The 21,141-nt window shown below is 38.7% G+C and overlaps 2 protein-coding genes across 5 annotated transcripts in view; one reads left to right on the forward strand and one right to left on the reverse strand.

Moving 5' to 3' along the window:
• ERCC8 (ERCC excision repair 8, CSA ubiquitin ligase complex subunit) overlaps positions 1-2,050 on the reverse strand; it is a 33,143-nt gene extending 31,093 nt beyond the window's left edge. The window contains exon 1 of one of the 4 annotated variants that reach the window (XM_084880616.1): positions 1,869-2,050. In XM_084880616.1, coding sequence (XP_084736742.1) covers positions 1,869-2,047 — 179 coding nt within the window. In that variant the 5' untranslated portion in view covers positions 2,048-2,050. The remainder of the gene's footprint in view (positions 1-1,868) is intronic. The other 3 variants (XM_084880615.1, XM_084880614.1, XM_084880617.1) reach the window with 3 other exon arrangements.
• A 36-nt stretch (positions 2,051-2,086) lies between these two features.
• The window catches only part of NDUFAF2 (NADH:ubiquinone oxidoreductase complex assembly factor 2), a 90,044-nt gene continuing 70,989 nt past the window's right edge, over positions 2,087-21,141 (forward strand). The window contains exon 1 of the mRNA XM_084880624.1: positions 2,087-2,308. Within this exon, the coding sequence (XP_084736750.1) occupies positions 2,182-2,308 (127 nt within the window). The 5' untranslated portion in view covers positions 2,087-2,181. The remainder of the gene's footprint in view (positions 2,309-21,141) is intronic.

Here is a 21,141-nt window from a genome sequence, read left to right on the forward strand (position 1 = left end):
AGCTGTAAACCATCATTATTCTGGTCAGGCTATTAAAATTAAATGAGCCGATACCGGCTTGGCTCAGTGGATAGAGCTTCGGCCTGCGGACTGAAAGGTCCCAGGTTCGATTCCAGACAAGGGCATGTACCTTGGTTGCAGGCACATCCCAGGTAGGGGGTGTGCAAGAGGCAGCTGATCGATGATTCTCTCTTATCGATATTTTTAACTCTTTATCCCTCTCTCTTCCTCTCTGAAAAAATCAATAAAATATATTTAAAAGAAAGACTAAATGAGTTAATACATAAAAAGTGTTCATTACAATGCCTAGACATAGTAAGTGCCTAGTGAATGTTAACTATTAAAACTGTCTCAATCTCTACCATGTTAAAAATAATTTACAATAATTTAACCAGAATGATTTCTAAATTCATTATTGATGAATATGATATTAATTTATATGAAATGTTTACCCCACCAAATTAATCAGTTTAAAAAACAAAACAAAAAACAATGTAGTGCTAGAAAAGTTTCAAACTGATATTTTATAGCAGCACTGATAATTTAAACCATTTTGGATATCATTTTAGCACTAGGAAGTTGATTTAAAGATATACATGGCCCTTTGTTTTCTGGAAGACAGGTTAGCCTTAGGTTCACTTACTACTTCTCTGACCTTGCCCAATAACAATAACAGTTAATAATAAAAGTCAGCTATTTAATGACATTGTAATCAGTGGTAATAGTAAGTGTAATAAGTGGTAATCCTAACTCGTAGAATTCCTAGATAGTAGATTATATTATTAAATGCTTTTCCTGAATTTTAAACTACGGTAAGATATCAGTAATTTGCCCAAGGTCATTCATCTTATAATTAGCTGAACTGCATCTGAACTCTGACTTTTTCTTTCTCCAGATCACCATGCTGTCCTGGCATTTCTAAATTTCCACCTGAAAATAGTTTTTTCCCATTGAAATTCCATTTCTTCTTAAAATATTTTTTCCATTTTATGATTATTCAAATTATGACAGAAATATGTGCTTCCTGTAACAAGTAAAATATTAAACAAACACATACAAAGGTAATCTATCACCCCTTCCTTGAGTTCTCTTCTAACAATGAGAAACATGGCGTTCATTATCATTAATGTATTAATTTATCTGGTCAGTCCCCCTGTATATAACTAATCTCCTATCATCACTACCATCCCCTTCGCCAATAAGGATGCTACCCAGGAGGCTTGAGCTTCAATTTCTGCAACTCCAAACTCCCTTATCACCTTGAGATTGTGAGTTCCCACACTCAGACTACCTCCTCAGGCTCTGAGATATCACTCTGGGCCAACCTAATTCCTGTTTGGAAGCCTATCTCTGCCCAACCTCAAGACTTTAGGGACTGAATTGTTGGGGAACTATGAGAAATCAAAATGAAGGGAAAGTGGGAGGGTAGTACTGTAAGATAGGGAAACAGGGGTAAGGTGTGTGTGGAAGGAGGCAAAGTGTTAATAATAAAAAAGAGTTAATATCGCAGGTCTGAAACTGCTACCCTTAGAAAGGCTTACTTGCAAGATTGGCCCTTGCCTGGTTTCTGGGATGAGAATGGCTCACTGGATGAGGATGGTTCACTGTGCCTTAAGTATTTGGAGCAAACAATATGCTTTATGTGGAATGCGTGCTTTCCTTCTGGGAGGCTGGGATTTGTATACATTCTAGCTACGTGCGTATCCACACACAGAATTATAATACAGGCTCCAAAAGAGGAGTAAAGCCGAGGTTGGTAAGAGGAAAGTGATAGAGAATAAGGCCAGAAAGTATGAGGCAAGGCCAACATAGCTATTGATCCAATTTTTAACTGGCCTATTAGAAAGAAAGAGTAATGTTTTCTATACCTGCGTGTGGACTCCGCTCTTTGTAGGTGAAGAGGGTCGTCCAATCCGGCTTGTCGCGCCGACAAAAAACCTAGCATCCCGTTCTTGTGCGCAAATAGGTACACTGGCGGCGGCCATGACAGAGCTCGGGGGCGGGGCTCTAACAACGCCGCCTCCCATTGGGAGAGCCAGGAAGCCATCTGACCAATGGTGAGCGCCGTTACTGGGAGGGCGCGAGGCCAGTGGGCGTTCCCGGGCTGGTGGGCGGGGCGTGCTTGTTGATGTCGCGGCGGACCCTGCAGCAGCAGCTCACGCTGGGACCCGGGGGGCCGCCATGGGCTGGTCTCAGGGTCTGGTCCGCACAGTGTGGAGGGCGCTGTCCAAGGAGGTGAAGGAGCTGGTGGGCACAGACCAGTACGGGAACAAATACTACTACATCCCGGCGTACAAGAACTGGAGAGGTGAGGTGCCAGCGGGGGCCGCGGGGGCGCGATCCGTGCACAGGAGGGGAAAGGAAGGGCGCCCCGTAAACTAAAGCCACGTGCGGCGCGTGTGATGGCACCTGAGGGGACAATCCGAGTTCGTTCGCCCCGCCACACGTTGGTAATTTTCACGGACCGCTGTCGTGCCGCGGCCCTGTCCGGCCCGGCCCGGTGCTGCACCGCAGCCCTTGGTCTGTGCGCCCGGCCGGACCCCCGCGAGCTCGGCACACCCCCGTCTCTCCCCGCGCGGGCACCTGACGCCCCAGGGTGGGTCCTTGACTTTGGGCAACGTAGACGGGGACAAGTCCACCGAGATCTTTTAGCCGAGGTCCTCCGAGGGGCCAAAAAGTGGCCTTTCCTCCTCCCGGGCCCCGCTGGGACCGGCCGGAGTGGTGTAATGGAAGGGGAGTATCTTCAGCGCCTCTGCTTTCACCTCTTCTTCGCGCTGACCTTTTTTCCCAGTAGTTCGGGACTGTCTCCAAGCCGCACCTCCCTTACCATCAAAACCTGTCAGAGTATGTCAGTGCACCCTAAGCCAGTGGAAAAGTGATCCCCACGAGGCTCCAATTTACCTTTCTTGCCAGTTTTCCATTCAAGGCCTGGTGGAGCTCACTTGACAGTACGTGGCTCTAAATCGTGAGATTTCTATGTAGAATTCGTGCGAAGTACTTGTGAGATTTGAGGAATTAGGGGCGTTCCTGTCCGCTGAAATCACATCACCTAGCGGTAGTCATCAGAACCTCTTCTGTGGGGGCCCCACACGGCGATGCAAAAGATTTTAGGCTTTGGGTTAAAAAAAAAAAAAGGCTTTGTTTAGAATTGTCAACTTTTAAGATCTAAGAGTTGAGGGATCGTGGAGTATTTGTCCTCCATAAGTTTCAGCTTCTTCGCTTCAAAGTTAGAAATGATAATAATAATAACCATTATATTAAGAAGCGGTAAGACTTACCCAAAGTTGTGTGCCATTCATTTCTCATAACTCTTGGCAAAGGGAACTGCTTTTTCCTTCATCACACGGCACATATAAAGTGCATTCTGTGATTTATCACTCAAAATTGTTGGCCTAGCCTTTTTCTGTAACTTAGTTTAATATTTTAGATGTTTCCTTAATGAGCTGCTAAACTCTTTCAGGGCAAGGAATAGCTCTTAAAAAAAAAAAAAAAAAAAAAAGTCCACGAAGAAGCTAGCATAGTGAATTCTATGGCAGATTTTAAGCAGAGAGAAAGATATTTCTTTTCTATAAGTTATCAGTAACGTTTAAAAATACACAAAACATCAGATTGACTTGTAATTGAAGTGTAATTTACATTCAGTAAATTCTGTACTTTTTGGTGTACGGTTTTATGATTCTTGAAATACCTATGTTTAGAGTCATGTAACTATCGTCGCCACAATCAAGATACAGAACAGTTCCTTCACCCGACCCCACCCCACCTGCACCTGGCAGATTCCCTCCTACCCCTTCGTGCTTCATTCCCTCACCCCACACCCAGAGCTTGGGAACCCTTGATCTGTTTTATGTCCCCGTGGTTTTGTCTTTTCTAGAATACCATATAAATGGAATTTTATGGGTGTAGTCTTTTGAATCTAGTTTATTTCACATAGCACAATGCAGTTGAATTTCATCTTGTGTCAGTTGTTCCTTTTTATTGCTAAATAGTATTCTACTCTTAACTTCTCCTAATACTGAGCTAAAGCTGATGTTCCCAAAATGGAATGGGTTGGCTGGAAAGGCAGAGATAGCAATGGATAGAAGGTAACGGTGATGCTGCTATTTATTTACTTTTATTTATTTACTTTACATTTTATTTTTTTATCTTCGCCTGAGACCATGTTTCCTTGGTTGTCCCATAATGCTGTTATTTATTGATTGATTTGTTTACTTATTGTTGCAGTTTGTGTAAATTGAGCTTCTTTACATTTTGATTGCTAATATGTTTTTAAGCCTATTGTAATTTATGGATTCTTTCTTTATGTTGATTCCCCTCCCTGCCCAACACACAAACCTCTGCTTTTTTATTAGTGGATGTTGGGGAAAAAGCTACTATTTTAAGGGTATTTTAAATATATTTTTATTGATTTCAGAGACGGGGAGAAAGAGATAGAAACATCGATGAGAGAATTATGGATTGGCTGCCTCCTGCCCGCCTACCACTGGGGATCAAGCCTGCAACCCAGGCATGTGCTCTTGACCGAAATCGAACTCAGGACCCTTAGTCCCCAGGTTGACTCTATCCACTGAGCCAAACTGGCTAGGGCAAAAGCTATTTCTTTTTTAAAAAAAGTTTATTGATTGATCTTAGAGAGGAAAGAAAAGAGTGAAACATCAGTTTGATGTTTCACTTATGTATTCATTGCTTAATTCTTATATTTCCCCTGATGGGGGATCTGCAATCTTGGTATATCAGGGATAATGCTCTAACCAACTGAGCTACCAGAATGGGATGCTACTTCTTTTTTTTAAATAATAATAATAATAATGCCATTAACCCATTCATATTTGTTGTAATAAGTGGTAAACTTAGTCTTACTTTAGTAATCTTGATTTTTATGTTTTTTTGTTAATTATGTTCTCTTATTCTTCAGTACCCTCCTTAGATGTGTTTTGCAGCACAGCCTCTATTTTACTTGAAATTGGCTATTTTTATGAAGTGAGGTCTGAGTGAATGCTACACCCTGTGTCTTCCTACAGGGCACTGATAGAATTTCTCTGGGAAAACTGTACTCAGTACTTAGGATGCCTTCACTTTCAGCCTCTGCAAATGGGAATCTTAAGTGTCAGTATCAAGTCAGAGTTATAGTAGCCTTTGAGAAAGGGGGACAGAGCTCATTGGGATACTCAGCACATGCTGTTGTTAAGAGTCTTTTGTTTTTCTTTTAACTTTCTTTTGTGACAGCTTACAAGCAGTTCTTATTAGTGATAGCTAAAACTCCCTGTGGGGGCGCTGGTGGCATTTTCAAATTCCTTTGACTTGACTCTTACCACTTGTTTGCCCCTTGCTCTCAGTCCTGCTGCTCTAAGCTTAGGATTTTCTCAATACTTCTTTTTGAGAAACCCATATAGATTCTTTCCAGACTGTAGCCCATATGTCTGTGCTGATTCACAGGCTAGTCAGCACTGCTGAGTTTGTCTTTCATCTCATCCTGTATCATTTATTGTTTTTCTCATGTGACAAATATTTATTTAACACTGCTTTATGCAAAACGTATTCATTTTATGTATTTTAGATTTATTGGCCTCAGTTTCTGACCTATTAGTACCTTTAAAAAAAAATCTTTATTGTTCAGATTATTACAATTGTTCTTCTTTTCCCCCCATAGCTCCCCTCCACCTGGATCCCACCCTACCCCCTGCCCGTACCACCCCCTCCCCACTGTCCTTATCCATAGGTGTACGATTTTTGTCCAGTCTTTTCTAGCACCCCACACCTTTGTCCCCCAGAGAATTGTCAGTCCACTCTCTTTCTATGCCCCTGATTCTATTATTATATTCACCAGTTTTTTCTGTTCCTCAGATTTTTTATTCACTTGATTTTTAGATTCACTTGTTGATAGATATGTATTTGTTCATAATTTTTATCTTTACCTTTTTCTCCTTTTTCCTCTTCTTAAAGAATACCCTTCAGCATTTCATATAACACTGGTTTGGTGGTGATGAACTCCTTTAGCTTTGTCTTATCTATGAAGCTCTTTGTCTGACCTTCAATCTTCAATGATAGCTTTGTTGAGTAGAGTAATCTTGGTTGTAGGTTCTTGCTATTTATTCATCACTTTGAATATTTCTTGCCACTCCCTTCTGGCCTGCATAGTTTCTGTTGAGAAATCAGTTGACATTCCTATGGCTACTCCCTGATAGGTAACTGTTTTTCTCTTGCTGCTTTTAAGATTCTCTCTTTGTCTTTTGCTCTTGGCTCAAGACATATGATGTGTCTTGGTGTGGTCCTCTTTGATTCCTTTTGTTTGGGGTTCTGTGCACTTCCTGGACTTGTAAGTCTATTTATTTCACCAGGTAGGGGAAGTTTTCTATCATTATTTTTTCAAATATTAGGTCTAGTAATAATTAATGTCGTTTTCTAATACTTTTTAAAATTGAATTTATTTAAACAATACAACAAAATTTAATCAACAATATACTTCCCGTTGTTTTCTACTACTTGTGCCCAATGCTCAGGAAGCATTTTAATCCCTCTGTTGTAAAATTCTTGTGATTTTGATGCAAAAAATTCGGTCAATGCATTTTTGAGGCATTCTTCATTTTAATTTTTTTCCAAGAAGAAAGTTTTGCAAAGAATGAAACAAATGTAATCGGAAGGGGCAATATCAGGAGAATATGCAGGTTGAGGGAGAACTTCCCATTCCAACTGGCGCAGTTTTTCAGCAGTGATTCTTGCAGTATGCGGTCGTGCGTTATCGTGGTGAAGAATTACGCCCTTCCGATTAATCAGCGCGGGTTCTTTTTCTCTTAAAGCTTGGGCTAACCTTTCCAATTGGGCATTATACACTGCACTTGTAATGGTTTGGTTAGATGGTAAAAGTTCATAATGAAGAATTCCTTTAAAATTCCACCAAACACACAACATCACTTTTTTCGCATGCAAGTCAGGTTTTGGCGTGGGCTGCGGAGCCTCATTTTTGTCCAACCATTGAGGCCGCCTTTCCAAATTAACATACAGCACCCATTCTTCATCTCCGGTAACAATTTGCTCTAAAAACGGCAAACGGTTTTGACGAGAGAGGAGCGAACTGCAAATTGTGACTCTTTGATTACGGTTATTGTCGGTCAACTCATGAGGAACCCATTTTCCAAACTTTTGGACTTTGCCAAGTGCACGCAATTGATTGGAAATTGTTTTTTGTGAACAATTTAAAGTTGTCGCAAGCTCTTGTTGGGTAATTTGAGGATTTTGCACCAAAAGAGCTTGAAGAGCTTCTTGATCAAAATTGGACACACGGCCTCGACCACTCTTGTCATCTAACGAAAAATTTCCCTCGCGAAATTTCTCAAACCAACGCTGGCATTTTCTGGCGCTAACTGCATCTTGACCAAGAGCACTACAGATGTTTTTTGCAGCCTCACTTGCTTTTCTTCCTAATTGGAACTCGTAAAGCATGCAGTGCCGAATATGCTCTTCATCCGCCATCGTCTTAGCCCTAGTTTTGCAACAAAAACCAAACCAAACACAAACTTTTTCAAGCAAAACTTGTTAATTGCACTTCACACGTTCTGTAGATACCACGTGTTTGAAGGTTATGTCAATACAAGTCAACGCCAAGCAAGATTTTAAAGGAATGTTAAAAAACGACATTAATTATTACTAGACCCGATAGGTTTTCAGTATTTTGCTTTCTCTCTTCTTCTGGCATCCCCATAATTTGGATGTTGGTATGCTTAAAGTTGTCCCACAGACTCCTTACACTATCTTCATATTTTTGGATTCTATTTTCTTTTTCGGTTGGGTGTTATTTGCTTCTTCGATTTATCAAATCTTTGACTTGATTCTTGTGATCCTCTAGTCTGCTGTTGGATCTCTGTATAGTATTCTTTATTTCAGTCAGTGTATGCTTAATTTCTAGTTGGCCCTTTTTCATATACTTGAGGGTCTCATTAAATTTATCAGCCTTTTCTAGAAAATTCTTGAAAACCCTTATAACAGGGGTTTTGAACTCTATATCCAGTAGTTTGCTTTCCTCCATTTCTGTCATTTGTGACCACATTTTGGCTGCTTCCCTATGTTGATAGAGTAGCTTTGTGTGCCAGGTCTCCTATAGGGCCCAGTGGTTCAGCCACCCCAGTTACCTGAGGTGGACACTCTTGGCGCACCCCTTTGTGGGCTGTGTGCACAGTCTTATTGTAGTTAAGCCTTGATTGTTGTTGGTATCGCTGGGAGGAATTGACCTCCAGGCCAATTGGCTGTGAGGATCAGCTGTGTCTATGATGGAAAACTTCTGTGCTGGAGACACCCTTATGAGGCAAGACTTGCTTCATTGGGGCTTTGGTGCTGAGTCTACCCCCTGAGTGTGTCCCTTATGGATCTGAGGAGTTGAAATCTGGATGATCCTACTCTGACCCGTGGGTACACTGGCTCTTGGATCTCCAAGGAGGTGCAAATTTAGCCTCTGCCTGCGTCCACCCAGCAGGAGCTAGGGAGAGATCTGCAGATTCCTCTTCTTTGTTTGGGGTTTGGAGGTGCCCAGATGAGGCCCAGCTGTGAAGCAATGTAAGCTTCTGTGGAGCCTTGGGCCTTCTTTTGGATGTTCTGGGTCTCTCTGACTCAGCTGCAGTTTGTTAGGTAATTTTAGATTTCAAAGGACCAGGCCATCATATGCAAAAGCCTCTGTGCACAGCTTGTGTGGGGCGTGGTCATAGGGTGGAGCAAACAGCAATGGCTGCCTGTAAGCCCTGCTGTAAGAGGCCCCCGGGTCTCAGTGTCCCTTGGTAATCGCTGCAAGCACCTCTAAGAGAAAGCCACCCTCGAGTATTGCCCACTGCCAGACAATCCAGTTTCTCCCCGTATGAGTCTGGGTCCCCAGAGTCTCACCCAGAACGGGAGTTCAGAGAAGTTAGGAGCTTGTGTCTCTCTCCCAATTGAAAAAGACAACCACATCCTCTGTTGCCAGCACCTTTCAGCATGCATATGCATCCGTACCTCTGCACTTTACTTCTGCAGCTTCTCTGAGTCTCAGTGTGCTTTTCTCTTTCCTTCTAGTTATAGAATTTCCACTCAGCCAGCCTTCCTGTGGTTCTAGATGATGTTTGTTTTGTTTTTTAGTTGTAGTTTTGTGGTTGTGCAAGGCAGCAATTTCAGGTGTTTATGCCACCAACTTGGTTTCTCTGACCTATTAGTACCTTTATTTGTTTTACAGTTTGGCTATATACCCCCTTATATAGTACTGAAGGCCTGGTGCATGGATTTGTACATTGTTCAGGGCTGTGGCCTGCAGTGATTGGCCCACTGTGGGAGCACCGATCATCACGGTCAGCCAATGTGGGAGTGCACTGACCACCAGGAGGCAGCTCCTGCGTTGAGTGTCTGCCCCCTGATGGTTAGTGCACATCATAGCTACTGGTCATCCTGGTCATTCCGCCATTTGGTCACTGGGGTTTTATATATATAGGTAGATTCTTTAGTAAACTCAATAAGATTTAGGAAGATAAATAACAAACATGAACCAGTGGCTATTTTAGACTGAAGTTGCGTATTTAATTTGAAACAAATTAGACATGTTTTCTTCTCCATTTTGTTCTCAAGTTAACATAGCTTCCAATCTTTTTAGTAATGCTTACATTAATGAAAGATAGCATACATCCGGTGTGAACTCTGATTGTTTCATTTATCTGCAACAATCATATAACTAGTTATTATTGTCCTCATCTTAAACATGGGTGATTGTTTCGTTCTGAATGCTGAAATGAGAGTCATATATACATATCTGGGGACAGAGTAGGTACTCAAAAAACAGCTGTTAAATGAATTGAGATATTTATGGACCCAGAATTATAAAAATAAAAACAAAAATATTTTAAAACCATAGGAAATGATAAAGTTGCTTCAGGAAATCTTAAAACGTGATTAAGATAAATAGATATTTTAAATTCTTACCTGAGGATGTGATATTATTGCTTTTTTTTTTTTTTTTTTTTTTTTTTAGAGAGAGAGAGGAAGGTGGGGAGAGAAAGAGAATCATCAATGTGAGAAAGAAACATTGATCGGTTGCCTCTGATGTGTTTCTGGAATGGGAATGGAGCACACAGCCTTGGTATGTGCCCTGACCTGGTATTGAACCACAACCTTTTGGTGTACAGGACCACACTCCAACCAATTGAGCCACCTGGCCAAGGCAAGATATATTTTTATTTATGATAAATAGGCCAAATTATTCTTCAGAGACTAAAATACTCTCATTAGAAATTAATGTCTTTTCTGTAAATTTTCTAGAGTGATTCCTCTTTGGACTTAACTTAGTGACCTTCTAAGTTTAGCTTTATTGCTAGCATCAAACTTCTGTTAAGATATTCAATCTAGTTTTTTTGTTGTTGTTTTGTATTTTTTTCTTTTAGGATGAACATATCATCTAATAATTCAAAACCTGCATCACCCACTGTTATATGTACTTATAGAGCTGTTTTTGATTATTTCACCTAAACCTATTTGTTTTTACTATTTAAATATAGTAAAACTTTAATAATTCAATGTTCAATTAAGACATAGTTATTAAGGCCCTAGCTGGTATTACTCAGTGGATAGAGCATTGGCCACAGGCTGAAGGGTCCCTAGTTAGATACCTCAGTTGCAGGTTTGATCCCTGGCCCTGGTCCAGGGGTGTGTAGCAAGCAACCAATCGATGTGCCCCTCTCACATCAATGTTTCTATCCCTCTCCCTAAAAATCAATGGGAAAATATGCTTGGATGAGCAAAAAAAAAAAAAAAAAGACATAGTTATTAAGAATTAGACAAATGGTCAAAATTACTAAGGTGTGTCTTGTTTCAGGTGTAATTGGAAGATCATGATACAACTCCATTGAATGTGATAATCTTAACATTTAAGAAATAATGAAGACATACTCGATTTTTCCAGCAGATGGCAGAATTGTTTAAAAAATGAAGGTTGTCAGATTATTAAATATTGTTCTTTAAGCTGATTTCAGAGAATAATCTTTTTTCTAAAATAATTGGATTTATACATATATATTTCCTCCAAATAAACCCTGCATTACTGCTTTATAACCTGCTAAATTTTAAGACAAGAATTTTAAAATGACACTGAATTATTCCTAGTCAATAATGCACAATGATGTAAGTGGCAATTGTATTTTGAAGAATTGAACAAAAAATTAAAAAGCATGCATATAATTTTACCAACAGTAAGTAATATATTATCTTGAGCTTTTAGTGAACATATAATCACCACTATGGACATCATCAAATTGATAGATTATCCTAAAATATCTTATTATTTTAGCTAAAACATGCCTTCTATTCAGGGGTATCTAGAAAAAGTTGAACTTGCTTTAAAAATTTGTGCAATATAAAATGAAAATTATAAAATCTATAATAAGTTGAACTTGCTTTAAAAAATATTTTTTTATTGATTTCAGAGAGGAAGGATGAGGGAAAGAGAAATAGACACATCAATGATGAAAGAGAAGCATTGATCGGCTGCTTCCTATACATCCCACACTGGGGATCGAGCCCACAACCCAGGCATGTGCCCTCACCAAGAATTGAACTGTGACCTCCTGGTTCATAGGTTGATGCTCAGTCACTGAATTATGCATGCTGGGTTAAACTTTTTATATAGATTGTGTCAGGGTTATCAGAAGGTTGTACTTTTTTCTGATCATTTTAAAATTTCATTTTTTAATAGTGTTTTCCTCTGAAACCATTTCAGTTGCTTATTGAATTCCCTTAGATTTTGTGTGTATGCATTGCATGTATTTCAACAGTTGTATTTTGGTGAAGGATAAATAACCAACAAATCCCTGGAGTTTTTTATTGCACTCCTATCTCACACTAGTAGAACCACATTTGTGTCATACCTTCATCCAAGAGAAAAACAGAAGGATGAAATGTGTTCACTGTCAAGCATGTCAATCCTTTATACTAGCTTTAAAATGAGTTTAAGGAACCTTAATCTTGAATTCTGCCTTTCCCTATCAAGGAAATATCAAACTTTTAGAGAAGAAATGTAAACTATTAATGAATTGGTGACCAAGCTATGTAATATCTATTTCTAAGTAAGGCTGGAAATACTTTATGTAAGAGAAAAATGGTACTTGTCTTCTTTTGCTTTGAGGATTTCATAATTGAGTTACATTGAGAATAGTAATGCCAATAACAATAAGAATGATAATAATTATTATTAAATACTGTAAATTAGACACTTTTCCTTGGACTTGTCATATTTACTGTATCGGTGGAAGAATTATAACAAATGAGAAAAATAGTTTATCTAGTGTTGGTTTACCAAGGCCATTTAGTGACCTACTCCATTTGTATTATGTTTGCCTATTTGTATTTCTTTGCGTGGAACCCAGTTTCTCCCCACAATGTAAATCATGTGAAACTGTTACTCAGCCCTCTTACTTCTCAATGTACTGCTCAGTTCAATTCATCTCTGTTGCTATTTGAAGACTTTTAGTGTTAGTCACACTGCAAAAATTACAAAATTGGGTTGACATGCTTGCTTTTGAGATTTGACAATTGAATGGCTTAGGTAGAGAATTATCACAGAACCTTATTGCAGACTTCACTGTTTGGTTGTTAGAATTCATTTTCAATTTTACAAAATTACTGAGGAATGTACTACTATACATTTTTTAAAAAATATTTTTTGTTGTTGTTGATTTTGGAGAGGAAGAGAGAGATAAAAACATCAATGATGAGAGAAGATCATGGACCAGCTGTCTCCTGCACACCCCTTACTGGGGATGAGCCCCCAATCCAGGCATGTGCCCCTGACCAGAATCAAACCTGGGACCCTTCAGTCCGCAGGCCAAAGCTCTATCCACTGAGCCAAACCGAGTAGGGCTTTTAAAAAAAAATAGTCTTGTAATTTTAATGTTGAAGAAGCTCTTTCCTTTTGTTTTTATTGTCTTCAAGGTCACTGGTGCCTCCATCTTGTGGTCCAAGTGACCAATTGTGCTCTTTGCCAGAGATTCTGATTAAGCTTTTCTTTCTCAGCTGAATATATCATATAAAGTTATTTATTTTCTTTTGTTTGTTTATTAAAAAGCATAACTCTTTTTTAAAAATTTTCACCCAAGGATATATTTTTATTAATATTTTTAGAGAGAGTGAAAGAGAAACATCCATTGGTTGCCTCCCATATTTACCCTGACTGGGGATCAAACCTACAACCTAGGCATGTGCCCAACCAGGAATCAAACCCAAAACCTCTTGTTGTACCGGCGGCACTCCAACCAGACAGGACTAAAAAAACATAACTCTTAATAAACAAACACTGATCCAGACTTTCTAGCAGGGCTTTGTATGAAAATCATCTTTTGTCTTTTCTATTTATTTTTTATCTTTCCCTCTTCATTGTCTGCTCATTCTCAAAATGTGCTCAAAAGAGACCATTTAAAGTGACCTGTTTAGAGATAAAGTATCTAGAAAAATAGCTACAATAGTTTGATGGTGATAGTGGCGGTAGTAGTAGTAGTAGTAGTAGTAGTTGTGTGTGTGTGTGTATGAGAGAGAGGGAGGAGTTTGATTAGCCCTTTGTGTTGAAACCTGAAACCTGAGATCTTAAAAAAAGTTATTGTATAATTTCAACTATAAGCTTATTAATAAACTTGAAAATTAAATAATGATCTTTACATGGTTTTTTGACAAAATTATAGCACAATATGACATCCTTTATTTCATATTTATTTCTTTCAATGGGATTAAGAAAAGTATTTTTGCAAAATTTGAGGGCTCAAATTTCCTAAGGATTTTTATTAATCTTTGCCAAATATTCTATTCATTATCCTTTGAATCTTCTTTCATGTTCTAATCCTTATTGGTCTTACGCTGGCCACCTCAATTAGAAATTATTTTCTTATAAATTTATGTTATTTTCATAGATTTCATGAAACCATATTTTGCAGCATTTGCAACTTCACATTTGTGTTCACTAATGCTATATTTGTAAAATATACCCCCATTGTGTTATAGGCAATTGCTTTTGTAGCTGTTTCTCTAACTGTTCTTCTGGACAATATCTAGATTGAACAGGTGTTTAAGAAAGCTTATCTATCTATCTGACTAATAGTTGTTTAATGCCGGATGTTGGGCGACATTTAACACCGGTGGGTCTTGATCCAGCATCTAGAAGGGTCCTGGAATCTGGAGAAGGCTGTTCGTAGATTAAGTAAGAGTCCAAAGATGAAAGATAATTTTGAAAGGCATTGAGAGGTCAAAGGAGCTTTAGCTAACGGAGCTAACTTGTTCTTGTCTCAGGACCCCTTGCTTTTTATTAATACAAATTGTCCTAAGGCAGTGGTCTGCAAACTCCTTAGTCAACAGAGCCAAGTATCAACAGTACAATGATTGAAATTTCTTTTGAGAATCCAATTTTTTAAACTTAAACTTCTTCTAACGCCACTTCTTCAAAATAGACTCACCCAGGCCGTGGTATTTTGTGGAAGAGCCACACTCAAGGGGCCAAAGAGCCACATGTGGCTCGAGAGCCGCAGTTTGCCAACCATGGTCCTAAGGCAAGGTGGAGATAAACTTCAAAGGGTAAGGTTTCTGTACAGAAGCCTTGTCAGAATGGGGACTAGCCTATAGCTGTTCAGGTGTTTGGCCAATGGGAGACAATAACAGCTCAGATGCCCTGAGCTGTCTGGTAGCAAACAATCAATTTAATGCATCCCTTTCAGGTTTGGGTAAATGCTTTCAGCCCTTTTTGAGTCCCCAAGTTCTGTCCACCTTTTGATGAAACTCTTGCAATTATGACATGCTAGAACTAGCTTCCGGCAGTTGTTGAATACCCACTGTGTGCCAGGTATAGTTCCAGGTGTTACATATACCAATACAAAATAGAATAGGCAAAAACCCATGCCCTTTTTGAGTTTGTATTGAAACTAAGGGAGTCAGATGATAATACACACACACACACACACACACACACACACACACACACACAAAGTACATAATTGTCATAGTATGGTAAATGCTAAGGGAAAAAGAAAATTAAATCAAAGTAAGGAATTAGGAATACTGGAAGTAGGGGCTGAGGTAAAAATTTTAATGGGATGGTTAGGGTAGTTTGGTTTAGATGCTAACATTTTGAACAAACCTAGGGGAAATGAGGAAGTTAGTCAACTGGATATCTGGAGCAAGAGTGCCCAGTCAAAGGGAATAGCAGTGCAAGTGAGCATTTGCTCTGAATGAGATGGGAATAATCCTGAGCACTTTTATTGGTGCCTACCACATACTAGATATTTAGTTAGTGTTTGTTACATTGAAAGAAAGAGACTCCACAGGGGTAGACTTTGGCTTACCTTACCTCATTTCCTTCCTTTCAGTGCTTCTGCTGCTTCTCTCTCTCTTTAAGCAGCAGAAGAAAGAAAAGTAGTCCCTGCAGAATATGAAAGCCTTTGGGTGGTTTCACATTAAACCTAAAAGATTTCCTTGTAATTTTACCTCTAAAATTTGATTTTCCAAAATGTTGTTTCTGAAGCCTTGGAAATGGAACTTACATTTAGTGACTGGTCCAACTAGTACCTTTTAAAAAATCAGATACATTGTTTTCTGCCTATGTGTTATCTAAGGAGGCAGTCCACCAAAACTAGGACCATCTTCTGTCATTTTCACTCAACTCTTTAATAGTTCTTGAATATCATATATGTACCAGGCACACAAGAAGTGTGTGCATGTGTATATTTAAGATTATTTTTTAGATATGTCATCTCCACAAATTACTCTCCTTTAGATACTAAGATCTAGTTTGTAATAAAATATTTCAAGTGCTTTAGTAAATACACTTAACAGTATAATTCAGTAAACCATTTTAAAATGGAAAATACTTTTCCTCAAAAATTGGAAACTAGTATATATTATCATTGAAGGTAAAAAAAAATACTTGATCTTCAATACAAGAATACCAAGGTACTCTTGCCCTCAAGACTTCTTTTGACCACTCTACCATCTGTAACAAAGAAAAGTGATTGCTGGTAAGACAGCATCCTCTTTTCTAAATCCATTTTGTTGTTGTTAATCCTCACCTGAGGATATTTTTTCCATTGATTTTTAGACAGTTTGGCTGGGGGGGAGGGAAGGAGGGAGGGAGGGAGGGAGAGAAAGAGGGAGGAAGGGAGGGAGGGAGGGGAGGGAGGGAGGGAGGGAGGGAGGGAGGGAGGGAGGAAAGGAAGGAAGGAAGGAAGGAAGGAAGGAAGGAAGGAAGGAAGGAAGGAAGGAAGGAAGGAAGGAAGGGGAAAAGGAAAGGAGGGAGAGAAAAAGAGAGAAAGGAACATCCATGTGAGAGAGACACATCAATTGGTGGCTTCCTGCACATGCCCAGGGGCCAGGGATTAAACCTGCAATCCAGGTACACGCCCTTGATGGGGAATTGAACCCTTAATCCTTTGGTCCAAGGGCCAATGCTCTACGACTGAGCCACACTCTTTAGGCTCTAGATCCATTTTTAATAGAGCCATCTTTTCCCTTCATAATTCTTACAAAGGCATCTTCCCCCTCTGAGTCTTAAATTTACTTGCTTGACCTTTAAGTTTTCCATGTGAGAGCACTGACTTTGCATTTGTAGTTTTCCAATGAGCAACATAATTTATATTGAAAAGTATTTCTAATTAAAGTAATTCCTGATTTTTCCTCTTTGTTAAACACTAAAAGTTACTCTGCTAGAAAATTAAAATGTTTTTTTCTTTGATTTTTTTAAATTATATCAGAAACAACATGACCAGCTTGAAGAAGATAAAGAAATCATTAAATCATTTAAATTTTTAACCTCATTTGTCTATGCATATGTACATATGTGTATCTTTAAGTTATTTTTTCCCAAATATGAATTATAAATGGAGGGTCTTTTGAATGATTACTTTTTTCAATTATGGATGAGACAACTGAGATTGTTACTGTCTCAAATCTCCTAAAAACTCAAAGCTATACTTTCCCAGTTTAGTTTAACAAAAATGATCTTTAAAGTGATTTGTTAGTATGCTACTTTTTATTAGTATGCACTACACAATAAATACCTTGCTCTTCTGTTACACCAATTGAACTTTCTTTAGTACTGTACTAGAGGCCCAGTGCACAACTCGTGCTGGGGAGGGGGTGGTCCTCAGCCCAGCGTGCACACTTTAGCAGTCAGGAGCCCTCAGGGGATGTCGTCAGCCAGGCTTGTGGCTGAGCAGCACTGCTCCTGTGGAAGCACACTTACCACCAATAGGGGGCATCTCCTGCATTGAGCATCTGCCCCCTGGTGGTCAGTGTGCATCATAGCGACTGGTCATTCCTCCAGTCAATTTGCATATTACCCTTTTATTTATTTATATTTTATTTTATTGAATTTTTACAGGGATGGTTAGAGTTAGAAACATCGATGAGAGAGAATCATCAATCAGCTGCCTCCTGCACACCCCCCACTGGGGATGTGCCCGCAACCAATGTACATGCCCTTGACCGGAATCGAACCCAGGACCCTTCAGTCCGCAGGCCGACGCTCTATCCACTGAGCCAAACCAGTTTCGGCGTACCCTTTTATTATATAGGCCTTCTTTCCCTTCGCTTCTGATACCCGGGACCCAGGCTTTCACTTCGTCTTCACTGCAGACTCTGGAGTCTGCAGTCTTGTCTTTGCTATGGCACTCCACTCCTGTTGATCCCTTTATGTCCCCCACCCCAACCCCGCCATCCCTATCATAGCAGGCATCCTGCCCCGCCTGGCCACCTCATGCCTGGAGCAGCTGGGCGGCTGCCATCTTGGCCTTCAATTTGCACACTCATTCTGATTGGCTGTGAGTGTAGTGGAGGTACGGTCAATTTACCTATTTGTCTATTATTAAGATTACTTTATTTAGATATGTCTGCTACATTTACAGCTTTGTTTTTCTTTTGAAAGTAATCTTCTATTTGTCAGATCAAATCAAGCTCTATATCTAGTACACAAATCAAATCAAGCTTTATAGCTAGTACACAAAACTAGCAGCAACATTCATAATGGAAGCATTGACACATACCCACAATAGTATGCTTTGTGGCACTCCAAACCCAATAATAACCCAATACTGTGTTATAACTGACACATTTCATCAACACAAAATTTTGGTGAGTCTCTTTTGAAACTCATAAATAAATAAAAAAGTCTGTCTGACCATGTTGTGCAATATTCTTATAATTGAGTATGACTTCACTAAGATGTTTTCATTTAAGCAGGATGTCCAAATGAGGAAAATAACTGAATCAGAAATACTGATTGTCAAAACAATTGGTTAAATTATAAAGAAAGGTAAGTGGGTCAAAGCCAATGTCAGAAATTAGTCAGCTGTTTAACCATTTGTACGGAGTGTTTAACATTGGAGTTAAACACTTAATTGAACTCTATTTGGATGACTTACTTTTGAATTATAAATTGGAAGATAACTTTTGATAAACTGTTGGTGACATTACAGTGTAATTAGAAAATTAAAGAATTAAGCACATTATTTAAAACTAATAAAATTTCCTTTTTCTTCTTGAATTGTCTTAATGTCTGTCATTTTACATCCATTAGCAAATAAAATCTTTTAGGATTTCCCTTTCTGTTTTTACTTTTAAAACATTGTCCTTGGCCGGGACCGGTTTGGCTCAGTGGATAGAGCATCGGCCTGCGGACTGAAAGGTCCCGGGTTCGATTCCGGGCAAGGGCATGTACCTTGGTTGCGGGCACATCCCCAGTAGGGGGTGTGCAAGAGGCAGCTGATCAATGATTCTCTCTCATTGATGTTTCTAACTCTCCATCTCTCTCTTCCTCTCTGTGAAAAATCAATAAAATATATTAAAAAAAAAAAAATAAAAAAAAAAAAAAATAAAACATTGTCCTTGGATTCCCTCCTCTTTATATTTTTAAGTTATGGACTGAGCAAGAACAAAAAATTTTAAATATCTAAAATAGGAGCCTCTAAATGCGGTATTAGCATCTTGGAGAACAGCTTATTCATAGGCCACTGTGAAATGTCCTGCTAAATTATAGGCAGCCAAGTACTTAATGTGATTCTCAGCCAATAAGTGATAATCACCTATTTCTTTTTTGGGAATAGAAAATAGTCAAAAGTTTAAATCTGAGAGTCTCAGAAATGAGTCTGGGTCAAGTTTGGATCCAGCAAAATTAAATTTGTAGTTAATGCTTAAATTGTTGAATAGGTAGCAAATTCAGGAACATTTTGGGCAATTATAGTTTTATATGAGTGATTAAAAACCCTACAAATCTAAAGTTTTACTCTCAATAAGGACAATTATAATCGTTAACATTTACTGTGTCCTTTAAGAAACTAATACAGCCGAAACCCGTTTGGCTTAATGGATAGAGCGTCGGCTTGGGGACTGAAGGGTCCTGGGTTCTATTCTGGTCAAGGACATGTACCTTGGTTGCAGGCATATCCCCAGTAGGGGGTGTGCAAGAGGCAGCTGATCGATGACTCTCTCTCATCGATGTTTCTAACTCTCAATCTCTCTCCCTTCCTCTCTGTACAAAATCAAGAATATATATATATATATATATATATATATATATATATATATATATATATATGTTTTTGTTTTTTTTTTAAAGAAACTAATACTGAAGGAATAAAAAAAATGTAATGATCACTTTCTTTTCTTTTTAGTATGTATAATTTGGGAGGATAATTGTTTTATATCTATTTCTGAAAATTATGAAGGAAGATGTGAAAACTCCAAATAAATTGTTTCAGCAATAAGAAATTATTGCTGTTTTGGAACTATAGTTGCTTGACCTTTAAAAAGTGTTCCTTTTGTTTAATAAATATGTGAAATAGACTTATAAAATTTTATTTGCTCTCAAGATGCTGAAAACATATTTTTTCCTATGAATAAGCATGAATGTTGGAATCGGTCTTTGCAAAGGCTTTGGCTATTGAGTAAACCATAAAAATATGACGGAGGTTTGAGTCATGTGCTCCCTCCAAAGTGAAAAAATGTTGTTACTTAACCCAAATCTATGTGATCATACTTGCTTTCTGCAAAAATCAAATTTTTCTCTCCTACTAGTATTCCACACAGTAGGTGATACCTTTCTCTGGCTTCCTTCCTATAGTATATAACCTAACTGGAAAATTCCTTACCAAACCTTCATAAGCCACTTAATTTTTTGGCTAGATAATTTATTGTTAAATTTAAAAAAACATATATTTTATTCATTTTTTACAGGGAGGAATGGAGAGGAATAGAGTTAGAAACATCGATGAGAGAGAATCATCCATCAGCTGCCTCTTGCACAGCCCCTACTGGGGATGTGCCCGCACCCAAGGTACATGCCCTTGACCAGAATCAAACCTGGGACCTTTCAGTCCACAGGCCAACGCTCTATCCACTTAGCCAAACCGGTTTTGGCTATTGTTAAATTTTTAAGTATAGGGGATTTTTAAGTATAGGAGACCCCTATTGTAGTCAGATTTATGATTTAAAATTTTGAATAATTGAGTGCACTGTATCAACTCATGTTTTCAGCATAAAAGAAATACAAAGCCACTTATCCATGGTAGAGGAAGTAAAAATGGAGGCTTTGAATCTACATGTTTTTAATATAGATCCTTTATATTTAAAACCCTAACAGACCAATTAAAGTTCAGTGGAATTAATGGCATGTTACCCCAGATGGGTAAGGAGCTGAGAGTCTCAAATTTTTTCTATATAGCAGTTACCCCCTTAGACATTAATGTAGGATGATAATATAATCTTTTAAAATATAAGTGCCCCTTTTGGAGGAGTAAAGCTATCATTAATTCTCACTCTGGATTGCTTTGACCATTAAGAATAACAAAATCAAATTGGATTAAAGGGCACTTAAGACAGAATAGTTTTAGAAGTTTAAGGAGGGAGAATATCTTCCTTTCTTTTACTTGGGAGGCTTACATCTATGCGTGGGAGACTTTTTAGATATAGAAAGAATGAGGACCAGAAAGTGGGGGAGACATTTGATAAAAGAAGTAGAATGCTCAAGGTAAACTTAGTAGTTTTGTTAGAAGTCCCTAAAAAATCACCTTTCCCTTTGACATATATAATCTGGGCATTCTTGCAGAATCTCTGGTCCCATCTCAGGCCTATTGAGTCAGCATCTTCATTTTTATAAGACTCACAGATTATTCA

Source organism: Pipistrellus hanaki, assembly GCF_964339955.1.
Source record: "Pipistrellus hanaki genome assembly, chromosome: 4".
Classification (NCBI taxonomy): Eukaryota; Metazoa; Chordata; class Mammalia; order Chiroptera; family Vespertilionidae; genus Pipistrellus; species Pipistrellus hanaki.